General features: G+C 41.3%; 1 protein-coding gene across 1 annotated transcript; it reads left to right on the forward strand.

The window, feature by feature from the left end:
- Window positions 1–1,709: 1,709 nt before the first annotated feature.
- On the forward strand, window positions 1,710–20,344 carry smc1al (structural maintenance of chromosomes 1A, like). Its single transcript, XM_079478323.1, has 26 exons — window positions 1,710–2,106; window positions 2,214–2,402; window positions 2,486–2,598; window positions 4,954–5,157; window positions 5,301–5,539; window positions 5,931–6,189; window positions 8,922–9,062; window positions 10,289–10,371; window positions 10,457–10,556; window positions 12,193–12,300; window positions 12,379–12,564; window positions 12,648–12,827; window positions 13,073–13,219; window positions 13,309–13,446; window positions 15,322–15,438; window positions 15,669–15,775; window positions 15,982–16,123; window positions 16,203–16,348; window positions 16,474–16,627; window positions 17,180–17,293; window positions 17,384–17,540; window positions 17,641–17,795; window positions 17,873–18,024; window positions 18,104–18,173; window positions 19,682–19,792; window positions 19,884–20,344. Exons 1-26 carry the CDS (start codon window positions 1,998–2,000, stop codon window positions 19,962–19,964), a joined length of 3,702 nt encoding a protein of 1,233 aa, XP_079334449.1. The 5' UTR covers window positions 1,710–1,997; the 3' UTR covers window positions 19,965–20,344.
- Window positions 20,345–24,924: the final 4,580 nt, after the last annotated feature.

Raw genomic sequence — 24,924 nt, forward strand, 5'->3', positions numbered from 1 at the left:
TTCTGTTTTATTAGAATTTAAAAGAAGGAAATTACAGGTAATCCAATGTTTTATATCTACAATGCACTCTGCCAATTTGGGTAGCTTGGAGGAATCATCTGGTCTTGATGAGATATATAGCTGAGTATCATCTGCATAGCAATGGAAGCTAATTCCATGTTTTTTAATAATGTTTCCGAGGGGCAGCATGTATATGGAGAACAGAACGGGTCCCAGAACCGATCCCTGAGGTAATCCATAATTTACTTGCGTTAGATTTGATGATTCCCCATTTAAATGGACAAATTGATGTCTGTCTGACAAGTAAGATCTAAACCATTGTAGTGCCTGTCCCTCAATACCAGTATAATTGTTTAAGCGATCTAGAAGTATGTTATGGTCTACGGTATCGAACGCAGCACTAAGGTCAAGCAGGACCAGGAGTGAGATGTTACCTTTATCTGATGCTATAACTGTTATATACAGTTATACAGGTCCTGTTCAATGGCGGCCTCAACCAACCTCTAGCAGGGTGGGAGATGCAAATGCTGAGACCGCTGGGTTTCACTGACCTGATCAGGTATGCCATGAATTGGCCGGAGCCCAGTGTCTCAGCTCAACCCAGTCTTCTCCCCGCGCTGGCCGCCGTCCCCGAGGGCCGTACCCTGCAACCGTACCCGGTTGTGGGCCTCTCCTCACCCTCCGCAACCTCCACCTCGTCCACCGCACCACCTCCTACAGTCTCCCCACCCGCAGTCAGCCTTGGTGGCAAGAGGGGAAGACGAGAATCCTGGGGTCCTGGGCAATATTTGAGAGATGGGCCTTTTGTGTACATAGAAAATGTCTTAGATCTTTGAGTTCAGCTCATGAAAAATGGGGGCAAAAAAAAGTGTTGCGTATATAATTTGGTTTCAATGTATATCCAGAATGTAATGCATGATGGGATACACTTAGGGCTTGGGTATTCTTCAGTCTTCTTTTGAAGCTTAGGGGTTAAATTTAAACTTTAACAAATGCGAATTGCTACCAAGTAAAGATTGCTCTCTCACTTTAATGTAGGATATTGCTGTCAAAAATAGGGGTAACCTATCTTTGTATTAATAACTAAAGATGAACATAATTTTTTATCTAACTTTATTTGTTAATGAATATTGAACATATGATAAACATTATATTTGACATTGACATTTATTCATTTGGCAGACGCTTTTATCCAAAGCGACTTACAAGTAGTTTTTACAGTGGCACATTACTGCAGAGCAATCAGGGGTAAGGTGTCTTGCTCAAGGGCACTTCAGTCATGACCTGCTGATACTGAGATTAGAAACAGCAACCTTCTGATCACAAGCCCAACACTCTAACCACATTTGGGTTTTATGACTCTGACCCCACAACCTAAAATATCTGTTTCGTTATTGATTTAAATTAGCAAATGCAAATGTTTTAACTGCAGACCTGACTTCTTAAAAGACATTGAACATTATTTGAATTTAATTTCAGAATCTACTAATAAGAAATCTATTAGGACTGATAGGATTTGCTCTTCCTTTGATCTCTTCTTATTATTAAGTTCAGATGATTGCCCTCTTATTTTTATTTATGTTTTGTGAGTGGTTTTCTTTTCCTTGTGGTTGATATTATGTGATGTAGCCTATGCGTATTGTTATGTATGCTTCGGTGGTGCAGCATTAAAAAAAATTGTGCTCACGTGACACTCTCGCGAGATTAGTACGCGCATCCTGGTTTACACGACATCTCGCGGGACTTGCAGTGTTTACGGGCAGCCATTGCGCGGGCTGTTGCGGGGTCCTGTTTTGTTTGAGATTTGGTGCGTAGGGCTTTATATGTGATATTACGAAGACAGGATTACACATAATACTTCCGGTCAGGTTCAGACGGTTCAGGAGAAGTGCTGCTTTCTCTATTGGATGTTAACGGGCGCGCGCGCTCGTTCATCGTGCAAACAGCGAGCGTCCTGGTAGCTTTGCTTTCTTTAAACTCTGACCAAATCACTCATCATGGGCTATTTAAAGCTTATAGAGATAGAAAACTTTAAATCTTACAAAGGCCGACAAATAATCGGCCCATTCCACAAGTTTACGGCGATTATCGGGCCGAACGGATCAGGTGAGAGTGTGTGCGCGCGCGCAGTTTGGCTTCATTCTGTTTGATTCACTTCAGTCTCCACGTCACTCTCGAGGTGTTTTGAGGTGAAATGTGAATGTTGTGTGCAGGGAAGTCAAACCTCATGGACGCCATCAGCTTCGTCCTGGCCGAAAAGACCAGTAACCTGCGCGTGAAGACGCTGAAGGATTTGATTCACGGAGCTCCGGTGGGTAAACCCGCGGGCAACCGGGCGTTCGTGACGATGGTGTACCAGCTGGACAGCGGGCAGGATCTGTCCTTCTCCAGAATCATCATAGGTAACACTAACTACTGCACGCGCCGTGTGTTGTGTGTGAGTGACAGAAGCTCGTGCTCACTTTGTCTCTGCGCTGTGCTGCAGGTTCCTCGTCCGAGTACCGCATCAATAATAAAGTTGTGGGTCTGTCCGAGTACAGCGAGGAACTGGAGAAACTGGGAATCCTCATCAAAGCCAGAAACTTTCTGGTGTTTCAGGTAGGCTGAGCGGCTGCTGCTGCTGCTGCTGCTTTCTCTTTCTACACCAGGGGTGTCAAATCCAAATTTATTAAGGGCCAAGCTGAGGGTTAGTGATAAATTCAGGGGCCAGACATGCATTTTTAAAGTGTTCTTTTGTTTAATTAATTAATGTAGAGTACTAGTAACTGTACGAAACCTCATATTAGTTTAAATAACGAAGTTGTAATACATTTTTTCAATTTACAGTATATTTTTTTCTCGAACATGACCGTATAAAATGGCATTTAAGTCAATCAACTGCAGTATTTCCTTTCTCAATAATTCAAAAATGTGGAGTAAAAAATACTGTCATGTAGGGCTATGCTGAACTACGGAATATCTCTCTACCGTGAAATAAAAGTTCAACAGTAAGATATATTTCTATTCCGTCTATTCAGCGGAATGTTATTAAGTAGGCATGGTTAACTCGGTGCTCTGCAAGTTGGGCGTTCTTATGAAAAAGAAACAAAAAGGTGCCCATAACAAATCAAATACTCTTTTGACCTTCTGTCAGTCTGTAGTTTCGTGATCCGCTCCAGTCCGACGCTTTCTCTCTCACCCGCAGTGCTCATGCTGGGGAGCAGACAGTGATCTGCATGTGCATATAAAAAAACTCACACGTATTTCAGAAATCAGGTCGCTTTGTAAAGCTCGTAATAGTTTGAATAAAGTTGAACTGTAGGCGAGCCGAGCCGAAACAATGCGTGATGCTCGCCACGTGAGCCCTTTTAACATGACTTTGCCACTATATATTCATATTTCATTGTTATACTTGTTATCTGTCTTCCTACTGTATACATATGATATAGCCAGAAGATAAATATAAATAAAAAATAAATCTGATTATCAAAACTAAATTTGATATCTTTAGTACATTTTCATAACTTGACTTAATTTTAGCTATGGTGGGTATTTAAATGAACCATAATAAATAAATAAGACATCTTAAGAAAAATGAAGTGTAAGATATAGAATTAAAATAGGAGATTGTTATTGTGACACAAAACTATTCATTCCGTGAAATAGAATGTTGGTCATTCCGCCCAGCCCTACCGTCATGTACTGGAAACCTGTATTAATCTGAAAATACTGTTATATAAATATATGGTCATACCGCCCAGCACTTACAGCACCCCTAGCCAGTTGTCACGACACCCACTTTGGGAACCAGTGCTCTAAGCAACAGTTATGATTAGAGAACCGGGAGGGAATTCGCATAGATAAACCATAGCTTTTATGCAATAGAAAAATGTTGCAGGTTTTGCTTTGCCGACACAGCTCGTCTTTCTCCTGGTCTATCTGTGCAGCGACCGGCAGAAAACAGCAGCTCATTAAACTGACAGAACAAAAACACCGTTTCCAAAATTCTTTCACTGTTACTGACTGCCTAGGCACATGAACATTCACGCTGCATTGCATGATAATGTTATAACGTGTATTTTCCATTATTATCAATTATCATCTGTTGTAATCGGCATCGGGATATTTGAGCGATATCTGCGATGAGTGTGAGCACTGTCAGAGCAGAATGAATGTACTGATTGAATACGCCCTTCACCGTACGAATGACTCAATTTGGTCAAAATGTGACTGAATGAACTGGTACATGTCATTCATAATCAAATGTCCTCTGGCCCGGTTTCACAGACACGGCTTAGCTTAAGCCAGATCTTTGCCTTGAGTTGAATTAAAATATTTATGTCGCTTTCATAAAAATTCCCTAGAAGAATACATTACTGGTGTGCATCTCAAGACAAAACAATGGCACTGATACATTTTAAGATATTTCTGGCTAAGTTATATTCAGTTAAGACTGGTCTGGTAAATAATGACAGAATTAAATATTTGGGTGAACTATCACCTTAACGTCTCATGATTCTATTAAGTTACTTTTATAATGGTAACAAATAGATTTTAAATATTACTGCACAAGTAGGTTTGTCTTCTTTACATTTTTAACATACTGTCCACACCACACGCAAGTGGTGTGATGCAACATGACAAAGGAGAAACCATTAAGAACCAGGCGTTTGTCGCGCCACATTGAGTTCTGTATATAATAAGTTCTATGGTCTTTTGTGACATCCCGCCACTCGTATGCAGTGTAGCTGTAACTGTTGCAGCTCTTTCTTGTAAAACCCCTAAATATATTCTCCAGTGCCGTGTGCTGCTTTGCGAGTAGACCCTCCAGCGCGCGCGCACACACACACACACACACACAGAAAGATGAGCAAAGGCTGGTCGCACTGAAACGTCAGTCTGAAAGATGTATTTCTATCTTCATTGAATGATGATGACGGGAAGATGAGTTTGTCATGTGCTGTTTCTTTGCAGGGCGCCGTCGAGTCCATCGCTATGAAGAACCCTAAAGAGAGGACGGCTCTGTTTGAGGAGATTTCTCGCTCCGGAGAACTGGCACAGGAGTACGACAGGTGTAAGAAAGAGATGGTGAAGGCTGAGGAGGACACGCAGTTTAACTACCATCGTAAAAAAAATATTGCTGCTGAACGAAAAGAAGCCAAACAGGAGAAAGAAGAGGTATGCACTGGCTGTGTTCCACAAAATGTTTGACATGTATTTCATTGTGTATCCCGCTGTGTCTGCCAGAGCGTTTACATGCGGAGCTTATATTGAGTGAAATGGCGGGTGTCTTCATGACTGCATGTGTGTGTTGTGTGCAGGCCGAGCGTTACCAGCGGCTCAAGGACGAGGTGGTGCGTGCTAACGTTCAGTTACAGCTCTTCAAACTCTTCCACAATGAATCTGAGATCGACAAACTGAACCGAGAGCTTGCCCACCGCAACAAAGAGATCGATAAAGACAGAAAGCGCATGGACCGTGTGGAGGATGAGCTGAAGGACAAGAAAAAAGAGCTGGGCCGAATGATGAGAGACCAGCAGACCATTGAGAAGGAGATCAAGTGAGTCACAAATATATTCTTAATGTGTGAGATCACATGCTGAAGAATGCCACCTTCAAGCTTCCTCACCCTGGTGCTACGTCAGACCTGTTTGCAGGCCCGTGTTTAACCTCCAGCATCATCAGATTGGCAGTCGGAACGCTGATGGCTAGTTTGTATGCCCCTCCGAGCTGTTTACCATAGACACGCACGCACACACAGATGATGATTAATGTCAATCACATTGATGTGAAGTTGCTTCAGCTGTGTCTCTTTGACTTTCAGAAATGAATAACTATCCTTTTATTACTTTATGAAAGAGCCGCAGATGATCAGCTGTCATATATACTCTTTGCCTTCTAGAAGGCTTTAATTTACCTCTTTCAGTCAGTGTTGCTGTATGTTGATGCAGGGAGAAAGATGCAGAACTCAATCAGAAGAGGCCGCTCTACATTAAAGCAAAAGAAAACACGGCACACAAGATCAAAAAGCTGGAAGCTGCCCGCAAATCTCTTCAGAACGCCCAGAAATGCTACAAAAAGCGCAAGGCTGACATGGAGGAGCTGGACCGCGAGCAGGGGGCTGTGGAGATGGCTAGACAGGAGTTTGAGGAACGCATGGAGGAGGAGGCTCAGAGTCAGGGACAAGATCTCCAGCTGGAGGAGAACCAGGTACACACACCATCCACTCACAGTTCGTATGAGCCACAAGACAATATGAAAAAATTAACCTTTTATCAACGATCCATAGCTTGTTCAGTGCAAATATTTGAACGGAATTTTTTTTACAGTAAGGTCTGCCCCTACTAAAGATTTTTGTAGTCAACTACTAGTTGATAATTTAGGCGATTAGTTGACTATTCGCACGTTTATGATATTAATTTCAATATACATGGGGAATGGAGATATCAAATGATGGTTTAAGCTTCATGGATGAAACATATATTTTATGTAACATTGCTAACATTGTTCAAAAACCTGGGATCATAAGTTACATGGCTCAATAAAAAATTGTAAAAAAGTAATTTCCATTAGATTACATTTAATATAAGTGATTTGGGCCACTAAGAATGAAAAGACAAAATTCTTGATTTCATGAGCTGTGTGTATGTTTTATGTCAGGGTGAGGGTCCTGCTCTGGAGGAATTGAGTGTTGAATGTACACCTTTCAGAGATCAAATTTTGTTCACATAAAAACATTCACATTTTGCACAATGAGGTGTTTGCTGTAGCACGTAACTATGGGTCTGTAAAATATATAATTACAGTTTTTTATTAGAATTTTACCAATCATAATCTAGTAACAGCATTTGATGATTAAAATCCACAAATGGAAATTCTTAATAAATGAAACTAGAATACTGTAAGTACAAATCTGATCCGGGACTTAAATTTCACCTTAGTTTTCCTGTCTGTCCTTCTCACTTCTCCAGTGGTTGTAGACTTTGTCCAGGTTGATGGCCCCGTCTGCTTCTTGCTTTGACTTTATGCGCATCAGTTGGCCCAAATGTGCCACTTCAAGACGATTTCTGGATGATGTTTTGATATGATTCATCAAACTAAAGCCTCTTTCACAATCTGCACTGGATGCTTGAAATGTAGCACAAATATCCACAAGCTATGAGATCTCCTTTAGCTCCTCACATGTAAGTGGTGCAGCCACCATCTCTGAGAATGTGCTGATTGACCCTTGTTTCAGATTTTGATTCCCTATGTACTTGAATTCAGCATATTCACTGTTAATGCACTCCATAGAATTTGGGTGGTGGAGAATGGCCTCATACTTCTTTGCCAGTGTAGCAATATCTTTTGATCCATACTCAAAACTGATGTCCGAGCTTATTGCTTCAATGTCAAATGCAGACCACTCCTTTAATTCATCCTCTGGAAAACGAGCATGCAAGTGATCACAGATCTTACGAATAAAAAGAATAATCTCACCAGTATTTCTGGCATCAGCTGTTGAGGCCCTCATCACCTCTTTGACATGATCACTCCACTGAACATCCTTCTCATCGTTCAAGTATTGGGAACGCAACTTCTCAATCTTTGCAGTGTCCTTCCATAACAGTCAGGTTGCATCTTTGAAAACAAAGGCAGAGTTGTGCCAGCTTGCCCAAAACATCTCCCAGAGCAGTGAGAGTAACCTTGGACTTTGAATCTCTCAGCTTTTTGTAGCAGTAAATTGCCACTGGATCTTTGTTATCACTGGATTCTCTTTTGCAGTATTCTTCAAGCACACTGTAGTTCCTCAGAACAGCATTCACAGCTTGGTGCCGCGACAGCCATCGCACTTCTCTCAGAGGCCTGAATGAGTGTATCAAGAATCCTTGCTAGGTCCTCCATTTTGCCCCTCTTCACAGTGGACCGAGTTAAAGTGGAATATACAGTTCTAAGAAGAGTTTCCACATCTCGCATCAAAGGTTTTATATATAACACGGTTTTATAGATGATGTCATTTTCCTCCCTGTATTTTATATACAGGACTAGCATTTTGTGCTCTCATCTACTATCAGGGTATGCCAGGGTGCATTTTTTACATTGCACATCGTCTCATTCTGCAATCTCATTGATTGAGTTCACAAATTCAAAGGTATACTCTTCTGGTATACTCACATACTTTGCCATGTGATCGTGAATTTGTTGAACTGACAGCATAGAAGCATTCATTTTGATGGCGAGTAGAATATTGTCGATGAAAATTTTAACTTGCTCTGGATGAGAAAAAATCTCATCCAGTTTCACCTCTTGTTCTTCTGTAGCAAGCGCGCAGCTTAGAGGGAACATTGCCCATAAGGCAGCCAAACTCCTGTTCCTGTGATATTCCAAAACACTAAATGTTCGGTATCCACCATATATTTAAGATTATTATGCAAATAAAATAGGAAGCCCAGAACATGACAAAGTGTCAGCACTTTGCATTCCTGTGATCCTTTATTGATGTGCTTTCCATTCACGTTCTATGCTCCTTTAAGGTGTATACTGACATTCAATGTCATAGGATCCCAAGTTTGTCCACACCACCGGGAAAACTGATGCGGCTGGGCTGCCCCTATAGAACCGCACTGATATCAGAGACATGGAAGGGATGCAGCGCATGTGCTTAGCATGTCTGGCAAACGCCGGATTGCATTCCTCGTTTTTTAGCTACCATGTTACTCTTACACCCTTGGACAAATAAACATTTAAACATGCTTATAATAGCATTCCTTTATCCAAGTTAACGGTTGTGTTAGAGCGAACAGCTATGTAAAGCAACTTGGTGCTCTTGATCGGATTGCTTTCGTCCCCCCCGCATCGATCTTATTGGGATTGAGCCAAGTGTATTATTTGCTTGCATGTAAATGTGGTTAGTGTCCCATAATGCTCCTTTAATGTGCTGTGTGTTTGTTTGTGTGTGTTAGGTGAAGGCATATCACCGTCTGAAGGAAGAGGCCAGTAAGCGAGCAGCAACACTGGCCCAAGAGCTGGAGAAATTCAACAGAGACCAGAAAGCTGACCAGGACCGACTGGACCTGGAGGAGAGGAAGAAAATTGAGACCGAGGTACAAATGGAGTCTTATTTGTGGGATGTGAAATAGAACATCCATAGCATCTGTCTGATGTCTTGTTTAAGGAAGTGCACCCTAATTTAATTCTGTGTGTCAAGCCATGACAATAAATTTACCATATCTAATTTTAACAAAATAAAATTAGTTTTTGTTAACTAATGCTACACTTATGTAAAGGTGACATTCAACTGATTCTTTGTTAAACTTTCATACAACAGTGTTCTTAAAACAATCCATGTTCTCTCAGATCCTCAAAAAGGAGGCTATATCATGCATGCCAGACCAGTAGTGGTGATGTCATGCCTGCGCACGTGTGTATCCAGGTTTAACCCAACAGGGCTCCAGACTGCCAATAAAAATTATAATTTGCAAGTGATATTTTTGCAGAGATCGCCACTGGCGACCAAGTCAATTAACCCGTTTTTAAATAGTTTCCAACGGAAGCGGCAGGCTTTAAAACAAAAACCAGTGTACCGAATGCTGGAGGGAGAGAGAGCGCAGGAAAAAACTCACTTCCCGACCCCAAGAGGTACTCTTGCGACAGACACTAGAACAGAGCTCCAGACTGTGACCAAATGGTAGCATTTTGCAACTAGTTTTTGAGAGGGGGTGAAAGCAATTTGTACAACTACTTGCGCGACCTTGCCAATTTGGATAATTTTCTAGTGTTATATCCAACATAAAAAAAATGTAATATTTAGGTTATTTTTACATTGTGTTGTGAACATGTGGAAAAATGTCACTATTAAAAACTAAAATCAACATTATATTATACCATCGTCTGTTTGAATACTGGATTCTGATTGGCTGGAGGGTGTGCATTAATACCCTGTAACACACGGGTAGCTCCAGTCAGTTTAATTACATTTGAAATGACTGTAAAAAATAACTGTCATTTTCACCCGTTTGATCGAAAATGACACTGTAAACCTAAATAAAAGCTTTAACTTGGCAAATGACCATGATATAAGCGGGATAACCCACAGCTAGCCGAGCGTTAAAGGGTTTTAATGGACAACGTGGAGGCCAAGAACCACCCGACGTGAAGGGGAGCTAGCTGTCTTTTCCTCTATGGCCAATAGCTCCTTTATAGATTTTTTGTCTGGAGCCCCGCCCAACGTATCTGAATGTGTAGTTAAAAAGGTAAATGTATTTTTGCATGTATAGAGTGAAGAATAGCGACACAGTAGCTGGATTAGTACAAGTGTTGTTTTCTACAGGCTAAGATCAAGCAGAAGATCAGAGAGATTGAGGAAAACCAGAAACGCATCGAGAAGCTGGAGGACTACATCACCACCAGCCGGTACACACACACATCACACATCTGATAAACATGTATCACGTGCACATGGACATCTCTCACATTCATCTGGGTTTCTGCTCTCCAGACAGTCTTTGGATGAGCAGAAAAGGATGGAGGAAGAGCTGACAGAGGAGGTGGAACAGGCCAAACGAAGAATCGATGAGATTAACACAGAGCTCAACCAGGTGAGAGTCTGAGCTCACGTCATAGCTGTCTTTAGTCCTTTTCACTACGAAAAGTATAATTCTTTGACCAGCCACCGATTGTTTTGTTTATTGTATTTAATTGCTGTTATTTCTGGAAATGGGATCACTGTAACGCCTACAGCTGTGTCTGATTGCATGATGTCAGGGGCTTGGTGCTGAAACCACACCCACTTCGCCTCTCTCAACATAAGTTCCACTGTATGTGAAGAGATTTACTGGAGGAATTGAATTCAAATCGTCATCATAACAGAGGCTATAATGTACAGCCGGGGTTTCCAAAGTCAGAGATAGCAGGCCTGAATTTGTCTTGACCACCGTAATGGCGCCTCTCTCCAATATGAGCTGCAAAAGTGGTTATCTGAATAATAACATTTAATAAATGTTGATCAAATGAATGAGAATCAAGAAACAAAATTAATGCTGGTTTCTTATTAAAACACAACACTCTCCAGGGATAGGTTCATCCACAATTTTCAATTCTCTCATGAATTACTCTCTGTAAAACTGTAACCTGTAAACATGTCTTTGTTCTGCTGAAAACAAAGAAAGATATTTGGGGAGATGTTTGCAACTCAGATTTCTGGGACGTCTCTGACTAGCATAGCACGGAAAATGAAAGTGCTTGAAATTAGGGCTGTGCAATATGGACAAAAAATAATCACATTGCGATTTTTATAAGGAATATTGCATTTGCGATTTTATTTGCGATTTTGGTAATTGTTTTACCGTTTCAAGCATGTAACATTCTAAATGTACTCCGTGCACCAGAAGTGCATAACAAAACATTCCACAATGGAATAACATAGTATTAACAGTAATACAACTTTAAATAAATGTCTTTAAAATAAATTCTGGTTAACTTACCTAAAATAAACTTGTCACAAAAGTGTGATCTTTTGGAGAGTATGCTGTTTGCAAGCATCGACTTTTAATTTCAAAGTTGTCATTAATATAATGCACCGTTAAGCTCATATACGGCTCCATCGTTCTGCTGGACCACATATCTGTGGTCTTGGCGTATTTACCTGCTTAAGTTCGCATTCAACGCCTGCCTTACATTTCGGGAATAACAACTCGTGTGAAATGAGTGCGCGAGGGCAGCTGGTAGATTTTGTCGAGTGTTTGTATTAATCTTCGGATACCGTCTTTACTTGATGATGTTATATGCAGGCATCATGTCTTTGCAAATGTGATAGGTGATCGCTTCGGTAATATTTTTGTGGTGTTTTGATCCTTTCTAATACGGCGCATCCATATTTTATATCGATTCCTCCCGTTCGCCTATTCTGTTCTTGTCCCTCTCAGCTTTTTTCGTATTTTGCGCAGTTCGCAGAGTGAGCTCTGATAGGTTAACATCTTAAACATGTGTACAACACAGTTTAAGTATTCGGAGTTATAAATTAATAAATAAAATCGCAGCTTTGTGCGGTTTAGAAATCACATGTGCTCAAATCGCAATTTTTTTGCGATTAATTGGACATCCCTACTAGAAATTTTGTTTTGCTAAATTCTTCACAATTTAACAGAACAAAAAAGATTTCTAGAATTATGTTTCCAAGTGAACACTAAAGAAATGTTAGAATGAAATTGAGATGTGATAATGTGTGTCATGCAGGTGATGGAGCAGTTGGGCGATGCTCGTATCGACAGACAGGAAAACAGCAGACAGCAGCGTAAAGCTGAGATCCTGGAGAGCATCAAGAGACTTTATCCTGGATCAGTGGTGAGGAATCACACCCCTCATCTCTCTCACACACATGCTGACTGACCGTTCGCTCACTTGTCTTTCTCCATTCTCCAGTACGGCCGATTGATTGACCTCTGCCAGCCCACGCAGAAGAAATTCCAGATCGCCATCACTAAAGTTCTGGGCAAAAACATGGACGCCATCATCGTGGACTCTGAGAAAACGGGTCGGGACTGCATCCAGTACATTAAAGAGCAGCGTGGAGAACCTGAGACCTTTCTTCCTCTGGACTACCTGGAGGTGAGGATGTGTCTGTGCTTGTGTGTCATGGAATGGAGTGTCACGTGTGTATGAAGGCGTGTATGTTCTGATGTGCACCACAGGTCAGACCCACAGACGAGAAGCTGCGCGAGCTGCGCGGTGCTAAACTTGTGATCGATGTGATCCGTTACGAGCCACCGCATATTAAGAAAGCTTTGCAGTACGCCTGTGGAAACGCTCTGGTGTGTGAGAATGTGGAGGACGCTCGCAGAATCGCCTTCGGAGGACCGTACAGACACAAGGTATGAAGAGAAAGACACGACTCGTCTCTACTACCAGCAATGAGTTTTTATTCACTCCGTTTCATTTCATGAACAATAACTCCACACAGAAATGTGCTCCACAGATGTGCTCATCAATCCTGAACATTCACACACAAATCACAGTTGTCAGTTAATGCAGTCTATATAATGTAACCTTGTTGTAAGAAAATGAGGGAATCTGAAATGTGTTGCTGCTGTAATGATTGTGTCCATTTGTCCGTCAGACGGTGGCTCTGGATGGGACGTTGTTCCAGAAGTCTGGTGTGATCTCCGGAGGTGCCAGCGATCTGAAGGCCAAAGCTCGCCGCTGGGATGAGAAAGCTGTGGATAAACTGAAGGAAAGAAAAGAGAAACTCACAGACGAGCTGAAAGTAAGTGCACTTACACACACACACACACACACACACAGACTTCAGATGAGAGGTCGACTGATGAATGTCACGTTTCGTGTGTGTATCAGGAGCAAATGAAGGCCAAGAGGAAGGAGGCGGAGCTGCGTCAGGTGCAGTCTCAAGCTCACGGCCTACAGATGAGACTGAAATATTCTCAGAGTGACCTAGAGCAAACAAAGACCAGACACCTGTCCCTCAACATGCAGGTACATGTGACACTACATGACATATAGAGCAAACTGATAGATCAAACTACCACAAGCGTCATTCTCAGTACCAACTCCATATCAAACTCAAGGGCAGAACCATAAATCGCGATGCCTGGTTCCATTATGTTTTTATGTGCAGCTTGTTCGCCATCATTAGGAAACGGACTATAAATATTTACAAATGTCAATTTTATATTCAAGCTAGACCAAAGGGGATTTTTGAGGCTTTAGTGGACATGATCAGAGATATTCAGCTATTTCATTGGTGGAGGGTGAGGCTTTAAGGGGAGATTAGTTTTTTTCAAAAAGTGAATCATTAACTGTAAAACATTACAACAGCACATATTCTTAAATTCAAAATGTATAACGACACATCTGTCTTGTTTCACGGTTTCATTTTTCATTTTCCTTTCACATATAAGCCCAGGGTCCAGACTAACTTGTTTTACTAGGAGCACTGTAGGAGACTGACAGTTTTAGGATCCTGCAAGCAATTATTGATCTTGTTCTCCAAAATAACTGTATTACTGACTAATCCTTTGATAATAGATAGACTCAACTCACAGAAATGACAATGTGCAGTTTTATTTTAATTTCAGAGGGATATGACATCACTCAATACCGGGGTCCTACGGCATCTGTAGACTTTTTTGTTAATTCTGTGCTAAACTATTGAAAAGATCTGCAGAATTCTGTGGAACAGTTTTAATGCGTTAACATTCGTACAGAAATGTAAATGTGTTAGAATAGTTTTAAAATACTACCTGCCTATTAACTGCAGGTGACCTGTTTTGGTTCTGCTCATCATTTAAAAAGAGGTGAAGCCTAAAGAGAAGCTTTAAGCGCTCAGTAAAGAGACTGATAAAACTCTTAATACACCAGACCAAACTAGTACTGAATTCATTTGAACCAACAGAAGATGTGCACGTCATTGTGTATGAAGTATATATTATTGTTTGTAGTGTTAAAGCAAAACGAATGGCTCGTCTTAATACGTTCTTATGATGATTTTATTGTGTATTGAGGACACTTTTCCACTTTTTTTAACACAATATAAAGATAACTTTGCATAAACTTGACAAGAGCATTCGCCTGTCGTTTATTCTTGTTGTGAACGAATTGGAAATTATTCAGCCCTATCACAAGTGATCAACAGATACAGTGCATCCGGAAAGTATTTACAGCGCTTCACTTTTTCCACATTTTGTCATGTTAGTCTTATTCCACAATGGATTCAATTCATTATTTTCCTCAAAATTCTACAACCAGTACCCCATAATGACAACGTGAAAGAAGTTTGTTTGAAATCTTAGCAAATTTATAAAAAAGAAAAAAGCACATGTGCATAGGTATTCACAGCCTTTGCAGTGACACTCAAAATTGAGCTCAAGTGCATCCTGTTTCCAATGATCTTCCTTGAGATGTTTCTATAACTTGATTGGAGTCCACCTGTGGTAAATTCAGCTGATTGGACATGACTTGGAAAGGCACAAACCTGTCTATATAAGGTCCCACAGTTAACAGTGCATGTCAGAGCACAAACCAAGTCATGAAGTCCAAGAAATTGTCTGTTGACTGCCGAGACAGGATTGTATCGAGGCACAGATCTGGGGAAGGGTACAGGAAAATTTTCGCAGCATTGAAGTTCCCAATGAGTGGCCAGACAGAAGCCACTCGTCAGTAAAAGGCACATGACAGCCCGCCTGGAGTTTGCCAAAAGGCACCTGAAGGACTCTCAGACCATAAGAAACAAAATTCTCTGGTCTGATAAAACAAAGATTGAATCAAAAGAATCAAACATTTTCCTCACAGCATTTCTATGATTACATGCATCAGTAGTATTAAAAAAATACGTGTTTTTGGTTATTTCAGGAAAAGTCCAAACTGGAGAGTGAGCTTGCCAACTTTGGGCCTCGTATCAATGACATTAAGAGAATCGTCCAATCACGTGAGCGAGATATGAAGGATCTAAAGGACCGCATGAATCTGGTGAGAAACAGCACTGTGTGTTAATATAGATACCATTCGGTGTCAAGGCAACTGATGTTAACATGAGCTGGCGTGCTCACTTTCACGTTTGAAATGTGCCAGTTCTTTCTATTCTAAAGCATCAGCTGCCAAACAAATCACTCAGACTTATGGAACTGTATTTTTTAGTTGTGCTGTGAAGAGGTGTTGTTCTGTCCTCATTCTTCATGATATGTGTCTTGTTCTTTCAGGTAGAGGATGAAGTCTTTGTGGAGTTCTGTAAGGAGATTGGCGTGCGTAACATTCGTGAGTTTGAGGAAGAGAAGGTCAAGAGGCAAAACGAGATCGCAAAGAAACGGTGAGATTCCTGAATCCTGAAAAAGATCCATTCATCATTGTGTGTAAAGAAACCAAAGGGCAATGAACTCACTCTCACCTGAATGAGAATTGAATGACCCTTAAAAACAGGCTATGTTTTTTTTTAGCTGCAATCTTTATTGTCGCTCTGCTTCTTGATGGTGAGAGGCATGGATATCCATGACTGCTAACTTTTGATCTCATTAGCCTCGAGTTTGAGACTCAGAAGACGCGTCTGGCCATCCAGCTGGACTATGAGAAGAACCAGCTGAAGGAAGACCAAGAGAAGGTCATCATGTGGGAGCAGACGGTAAAGAAAGACGAGAATGAGATTGAGAGATTGAAGAAGGTAAGAGCATAGAGATCAGTCTGTCTTGTGACCAACCGGGGTCGAGTGCATCCTCGCTCAACTTCATCTGCTTCAACAGGAAGAGCAGAGGAACATGAAGATCATAGATGAGACCATGGCACAGCTGCAGGATCTCAAAAACCAACATCTGGCCAAGAAGTCTGAGGTGAACGATAAAAACCATGAGATGGAGGAGATCCGTAAGAAACTGGGAGGTGCCAACAAGTAAGTTCCGTCGGCACACCTGCAGATGTATGGGATGGAATGTGATGCGATGGGTTGCAATGTGACTGTATGCGGATAGGATGTAAGGTGACAGGATGGAATATGATTGGTGTCTGCTCTGTCAGGGAGTTGACGCAGCTGCAGAAGGAGGTGACCGCCATTGAGACCAAACTGGAGCAGAAACGCAGTGACAGACGCAATCTGCTGCAGGCCTGTAAGATGCAGGACATCAGACTACCCCTGCGCTCGGGAACGATGGATGACATCAGTCAGGAAGAGGTACTGCATCACCTGCTCAACACGTACATGTATAGAAGCCTGTCACTATCCAGTATTTTATTAATCAAGTAGCGACGCACCGACTGAGAAACCTACAGGAAGTGCCTTAGTTATCAGTGATTCTATTGTTGGAAACCTTAACTATAGAGGCACCAGCCACCATAGTCATGTTTATCGGGAGCCGGAGCGCGACATCAAATTTAAATGTGCTGGCTAAGGCTAATCGTAAATTCAGTAAGATTGTTTTTTGGCACAAATGATGTTCGACTCTGTCAATCGGAGATCAGAAAAGATAATATTAAAGAGGTGTGTGAGCTTGGAAGCATGATGTCAGACACTAATATTTCAAGACAGCCCCACACATGTACTGTTGTGATGTTTTGCGTGCTGAAAGTGTATCACTACACGTTTTATGGGATACTGCTGTGGTGCTGATCAAATGTCCATGGCTTTATCTTTTGGGGGCTTTTTTTTCGTTATGGCATGTTTAAAATAATGGTAATGTCATGGAGGGCTTTAACCGCTGTGTGTGGTGTATGTGATGTGTTGTAGGGAAGCTCTCAGGCTGAAGAGAGTCTCAGCAGCAGTCAGAAGACCTCCAGCAATGTCCTGGCTAAAGAAGCTCTCATCGAGATTGACTACAGCAGTCTGTCTGAGGATCTGAAGGTACGTCTATCAAAAACCTGTTAGCAGTGGAGGCTCCCGCATCGGGCCTGTGTGTGTGTGATTGATGTCACGTGACTGGATTTCCTGCAGGACTCGCTGGCAGAGGACGAGGTGAAAGGGGAGATGAACACCTTACAGCAGAGACTGAATGAGCAGCAGAGCATTCTCCAGAGGATCAGCGCTCCTAACATGAAGGCCATGGAGAAATTAGAGAGCGTCCGAGACAAGTTCCAGGAGACAAGCGACGGTCAGCCCCTCTGCTCTTCATGTGTTCACAGATCGCTAACCTACTGCCTGTAATTTTGACATGATTGATCTCTTTTTGCTTTGTTGATTGAACGCCATAGAGTTCGAAGCAGCCAGGAAGAGGGCGAAGAGAGCCAAGCAGGCGTTCGAGCAGATCAAGAAGGAGAGATTTGACCGTTTCAATGCCTGTTTTGAGTCTGTGGCCACCAACATCGACGAAATCTATAAAGCCTTGTCTCGCAACAGCAGTGCCCAGGTACCTGAGCTCACCTGTGTTAAACGCTGCCTGCATCTCGTCCAGTTTTGAACATATGTTTGTGTGTGTCGTTACAGGCGTTCTTAGGCCCTGAGAACCCAGAGGAACCGTATCTGGATGGCATCAACTATAACTGCGTGGCTCCTGGTAAACGTTTCAGGCCTATGGACAACCTTTCTGGAGGAGAGAAGACTGTGGCGGCACTGGCCCTGCTCTTCGCCATTCACAGGTACACATGGAGCACCTTTCTGTCGTTTGAAATGCACCCACTGCTCTTCTTCTGACTGACACACATCTCGTACTTACAGCTATAAACCTGCTCCATTCTTTGTGCTGGATGAGATTGATGCTGCGCTCGACAACACCAACATCGGCAAGGTGAGTTTGTTGTTGTGACATCACATCTACATTCAGTACTGCTGCGTGGACAGATGTGTAAAGTTGGACGGAGAAGTGCTGAGTTACTGGAAGGAAATGAAAAGGCCAAAAGTGATGAATATGTTTATTTTCTTCAAACACAACCTGAATGGCAGAGCCAGTGATTTCAAATAAAAACGCTGAAAATTTGAACATTCTCTTCCCCAAGATTGACATGACTTTATTTCTTCACAAATGAAAAATTCACTGCAGATCAGTAGCGAACTGTGATGTTTGAACCTTGGCCCCTCAACATTCACACACTTACTAGGGCCGCACGATTTGAGGAAAATGTCACATTGTGATTATTGAGGTAAAAATTACGATTTGCGATTACGATAAACTGGGTATAATGAGTCAACTTGGTTGCTATCAAGGAAAATGCACACACAGATAAGTGTGTTAATCAACTTAGATATACAGTTCAAACTAGCAACAAGAACTAGAATTGCACAAAGTTTTTAAATTAAAATAAAATGTTATAAAATTAAATAACAGGAACATCTTTGCATTACTGAATTAAATTAACTTAAAAATATATATAATTACGGATGTACACAAACAGACATTTAAGCAGGTGGTAACACATACTTCTATGAAGTCTTTTGAAAAAGAAACTGGATATAAATGTGTGGTTCACTCACACTTACCACATGATACAGTTACAATGCTCCTCTAGATTTGAAACACAACAAGCCAAACTCAGCTAGACAGTTATCACCAAAATAACACGCAATACAAAGACAAACCATTATTACACATGTGCATTAAGACCGGCGTGCCGCGTGTATGTGCTCTTCAACGGAATAATGGACCACATGACCAACACTGCCTCCCAGTCTGATCATAAAACCAACACAGACTAACGTACACAATACCAGTTTAAAAAGCGACACCTCGTGAGTGCGCTCTCAGCTGTGAACACAGGTGACTACACTAGCAGACAGTGAACAGAGAGTCACCAGCGAATAAACTGTGATTATAATACATCTTAAACTGGTACAGTTACCTAAACGTAGTAAATTAAGCGTTTATCTGATAAAATATCACTTAAGAACGGCAAATATGCATGCATAATGTTAAATTTAAGACTGACCACAGTCAAAATCACTCGTCTCAAGTAAAGCTAATGTTAAGAAACATAAACAACTGCACATCAGCAACCAGAAGGAATTGAGGCACGGCGGCCTTATAAATCATAAATAACTTACAATTTGATGATCAAATGACTTGATGACAAAGTCTTCCTCGTGTTGTTTTTATTGAACAACGTTAATACGAACTTTGTTCTTTTTTAAGAATTTTCTGATTTGCCAGATGTGGATATACTTCCATGTCTGTTTGGCAGTCTAAGATTCATAATATTTTTTCTTATAGTCACTTTAGTGTGATGATGTGAACATTAAATTGAAATGTAAAACTTTCAGTACACTGCAGTTCTCTGGTGTTTGTCATTTTGTGGTGTGTAGGTGGCAAACTACATCAAAGATCAGTCGGTTCAGAACTTCCAGGCCATTGTGATCTCCCTAAAAGAAGAATTTTATACTAAAGCCGACTCGCTGATCGGAGTCTATCCTGAGGTAAGAGTTAACACACACATCATGTTTATTATGCCCTTGCAAGTTCACTCACTACTCTCTCTCTCTCTCTGTCTGTCTGCTTTCACAACAGCAAGGAGACTGTGTTATCAGTAAGGTCTTGACATTTGACCTCTCCCAGTATCCTGATGCCAACCCCAATCCCAACGAGTGAAGAGTTCCTCACATTTCCAGAAACAGTTCTCATGTTTGTTTTGCTATGTAGTGTCGTAAGGATCACTGTAGCTTCTTAAATTCTCTCATTCAATTCTTATTAGTCTCTTATTTACTCCTTTATCAAGTCAGATAGAAAGTATTTTCTGCCTGTTTTTTACTGTTTTATTTGACATCTTAGTGAGTCAAAGCACCAGTGTGTTTTTGTATTGTGTATCATCAGGCATGTCATTGAAACTGCGGGTGAAAAAAGACCTCTCCAGACTGTCTTTCGCTTTGCATGGTTTCCTTTTAAAGCTTAATACATTCATATTAGAGATGCAGTTGTACTCTTTTAACTGTAATCATTTTCTCTAGGACAATAAACTGCTTTACATAATTTGTGCACGTTTTAGTTGATCATAATACACACAACACATCTTTAGTAGCTTTAATGATTTTTCAAGAAATCTCGGGTCGAGTCAAGTTTATTATACCGCTTTTTACCATTTGAATTGTATCAAAGCAGCTGTACATATCAAAACACAAAAAGCTTGTTACAATACACAGAATAAATAAAGGTAGGTTGATCGGTAGAAAACCAAATGCATACATGCATGCATCTACAGTTGTGTTCGAAATAATAGCAGTGTGTTTAAAAAAAGTGAGTAAATCTCTAAATCCTTATAATAACTTTTATTTCAATACACAACTGCATTGGGAAAACATGATAAAAAAATCTATTACTGTGAAGAAAAAGGACGGTTAGGCTATTAAAAAAATAGCTGTCTGCCTTTCTCTTTATTAAGTCAAACATTTACCTTATAAAGTCAAAAATGCTTGAAGATGGTACTGTAAAAAGTGGTAAATAAATAGAAATCATTCATTACATTTAGTCATTTAGCAGACACTTTTATCCAAAGCGACTTACAAAGAGGGAGTTCAGGGAGCAATAAGCGATATGTCATAAAAGAGCAATAGTACAATAGGTGCTAATACAAAGTTACTAGTTTCAACAAAAGCTAGACCACTACCTGTTGAGAGAAGAGGGTTAGTGTACTTTCTTCTCATTTGTCTGTCAAGTATTCACAGAAGAGGTGGGTCTTGAGTTGTTTTTTGAAGGTTGTGAGAGATGTGATTGACCCGAACGCATTAGGAAGACTGTCCCACCAGGAAGGAGTTGTGAAGGAGAATGAACGGGAAAGAGATTTAATGCCCTTATGAGAAGGCATTACAAGCCACCGCTGGTTTGCTGAACGCAGGGTTCTTGATGGGGTGTTGGAGGGTGTGAAAGTATGCCGGTGCAGATCCAGTGATAGTCCTCATTATTGGCTCAGGTGTTGACGAAAGTCTTTTGACGATTTTGAAAAATGGCTAAAGATTCTGCTTGTCTTGTAGAGACAGACGGGTCATTCCACCATCATGGAACAGTTCCAAAAAGCTGTGTGGAATAAATGTTGTGCATGTTTACGATGCCACCTCAAGACGATGTGAATTTAGCATGAGAAACTTGCTAAACTTTTTGATGTTCTAAATACCGTCAATCTTTCCTCATAATGCCTCCTCTCAGATATCCCAAACTCTCAGGGAGGGTACCCGGGGCCCCCTAGGCTAACGGGCTGGTGGGAATGGTCCTGGGACTATGCGCGAGGGATCCTCCAGATTTTTCGGTGGTCCGCCTGAGGGGTTCCACCACATCCCAAAGATGCTCTATTGGGTTGAGATCTGGGGCCTCATTTATAAACGTTGTGTATGCACAAAAGAAGGCGTACGCCGATCTCTACGCAATAATTGGTATTTATAAAAAGCAGACTTGTCGGGAAAAAGTGCGGTCCTTCACGCAAGCTCTGACCTAGGTGTACGCACAAAAACGTCACAGTCGGCAGATGCAAGAAACACGTGAAAGTGTGTGTAACTGTAGACCGTTGTGTAAAAGAAATGGCAATACTGGCTCTCATAAATAACATGAAGACTTCACAAAGCAAGTCTTACAATTAACAGCCTACACCAGGGCTCTTCAATAGGCGGCCCGCGGGCCACATCCGGCCCGCAAATGATTTTTTTTGGCCCGCTTGATGCAATAAAAGTGTATTCAGTTTCATTTGGGTTGGCATGACATCACCGCACGAAAACACACGAAGCACTCTGATCTCACATAGCTCTGGTGTATTAACAGCCTACACCAGGGCTCTTCAATAGGCGGCCCGCGGGCCACATCCGGCCCGCAAATGATTTTTTTTGGCCCGCTTGATGCAATAAAAGTGTATTCAGTTTCATTTGGGTTGGCATGACATCACCGCACGAAAACACACGAAGCACTCTGATCTCACATAGCTCTCGCGGTACTCCATCAGCCAATCACAATGCTGGCGCGAAAATGCAAACGGCGCAGGTTCATTGACAGCTAGTGACAAGGGTTGACAGCGATATCATGGCGATTGTAAAAAAGAGAAAGGTAGACACAGAATATTTAAAAGCGAATGGACTTAACAGTTTTGTTTTATTTTGCCTGACCACCACAATGCAAAGCCAACGTGTTTATTATGCACAAGACAGTGGCGGTCTGCAAGAATGATAACTTGAAACGGCATTTCGGGGCATTGCGCAGAAATTTCAAATGCAGTTATCCGGAACATTCTGAAAGCCTGTAACCGCAGCATTCTTACGTGTGGCTTGGAACCTGGCAAAGGCCAAAAAACCGTTCAATGAGGCCGAATTAATTAAAACCTGTGCAACTGACATGGTGGATTAACTTCTAAATCACGACGCGAAAATAAAGAAAATGGTAACGGAGCAGGTTCCATTATCTGATTGCACAGCAACAAGAAGAGTGGAGCCATTGGCGGGTGAGTGCCTGTCTAATCTGTTATAAGACATAAAGAAAGCAGAAGCCATATCACTCGCAATAGACTCGTCTCGCGAACTTAACCGACATTGCACAGCGGTGTTTGTCCGATTTTTTTATGGGAAGGATTTCCGTGAAGAGCTGCTTTGTTTGCTGCCGATGCATGGGCGCACAACCGGTGAAATACTTTTTAACGAACTAACGGAGTTCTTTAAAAAGGCATGATAAGCACTAGCTTCATAAATCGGTGTTGAAAAATGAAAGAGACGATGGATGCAGTCACGAGGCTGGTAAACTTTATTCGCGAGAGCTCGAGTCTGCCACATCGTCGTTTCCGAGCTCGTCGTGTGCTGAAAAAAGTTTGTGAATATATTGTTACTGTTTGATCAAAACTGAGGAAATAGAACTAATAAAAAACATATTTATATTGTGATGATTTTTTTAAAACAAATAAACAACTGTAAAATAAATAAATAATAATAATAATGACAATAATATTAATAATAGCAGAACAAACATTGTAGTTATCAAATTATAGTCGGTGGCCCTTGACTTGCTATTGTTAGTAGAATTTGGCCCTTGGTGAAAACTAATTGAGGAACCCTGGCCTACACGAACACCCGTTTGATCGATCTGCAGTGTAAAACAAAGAAAATCTAACGAAAATTACAACAGAAATGCAAATTAACACATATTTGTAAAAAGATAAGTGAAATGTGTTCTGCAATAATCTTGGCATGTTATGCAATTCATCCTCATAAATAATATGGTAAACAGAACGAAATAATGTACAAAACTGATATTCTCGTCAATGTGTCTGTCTGGCGGAGCAGATATAGATGCAATTAGACAGACAGATAGATAAATATATAGATGTATTAATTGTCCACTGGGGAAAGTTGTTTTCATAGTAAAAATGTCTTCATCAGCTCCAGTGTCCCTTTTCCCCCACCCGTGGCAGACACACTCTGGCGATGGAGCGCTAGACGCTTTTTTGCCTCGACTTTGATGTCCGACCATTTCTTTTTTATTTCTGCCACGGTCCGAGGTTGTGAGGATACAGCAGTTACGGCGTCTGCAACCTTTTGCCACTCAAGTGCCTTTTTGTGCCCACACTGTGCCCTCCAAACAACATTTGTCTCCTCTTTTCCACCTCGCCAACGATAACTTCTACTTCACATTGAGTGTAGTTACGTTTTTTTGATTTCCTCTCTGTGTTGCCATGATTTCGCAATCGATGAATATTAACTTGTGGGCGTTTCACGGACTATTTATGGGCAACTATGGGCGTGACATGAAGCCACAAAAGCATTTAGAATTGATTGTGATTAATTAAGGGAAAACTGCGTAAGTTTTATAAATCTGAATATTTCTGTGCGTACGGTCATCCTATGTTTCATCCGTACGCCACTTCTGACGCAAATCCTATGCAAAGTTTTATAAATGAGGCCCCTGGTGACTGTGGGGGCCATTTTAGAACAGTGAACTCATTGTCATTTTCAAGAAACCAATTTGAAATGATTCAAGCTTTGTGACATTGTGCATTATCCTGCTGGAAGTAGCCATCAGAGGATGGGTATATGGTGGTCATAAAGGGATGGACATGTGGCACTAAGGGGCCTAAAGTGTGCACAGTGGAAACAAGGCATGATGGATCCATGTTCTCATTCTGTTTATGCCAAATTCTGACTCTACCATCTGAATGTCTCAACAGAAACCGAGACTCATCAGACCATGCAACATTCCAGTCTTCAACTGTGCAATTTTGGTGAGCTCGTGCAAATTGTAGCCTTGTTGTGGAATTTTCTTATTCCTTAATCAAGGTGAGTCAATTTTGACAAACGCAACACACAGAGACATCAGGTACTTTGCAAAGTATTTTATTGTCGTTTAATCTGCATCATAAGCAATGAGCATGGTGCAGAGCAAAGGCGCTCTTTCCTCCTACACCCAGAGTATATATATGATTACGTGAAACCCCCTCCCTTTGCCCCCTAACCAGAATCCCGAGCTGGTTTACGAGAAGTGATGCCCGTTATTCCAAACAGAACATCTTGGCCTCTGCTCGAGGGCAAAGGCAGAGTGGTATGACGTGTATAGAGAAAAACATGATAACAATTAAAAGAAAACATAGATA

Source organism: Barbatula barbatula, assembly GCF_947034865.1.
Source record: "Barbatula barbatula genome assembly, chromosome: 17".
Taxonomy (NCBI): domain Eukaryota; kingdom Metazoa; phylum Chordata; class Actinopteri; order Cypriniformes; family Nemacheilidae; genus Barbatula; species Barbatula barbatula.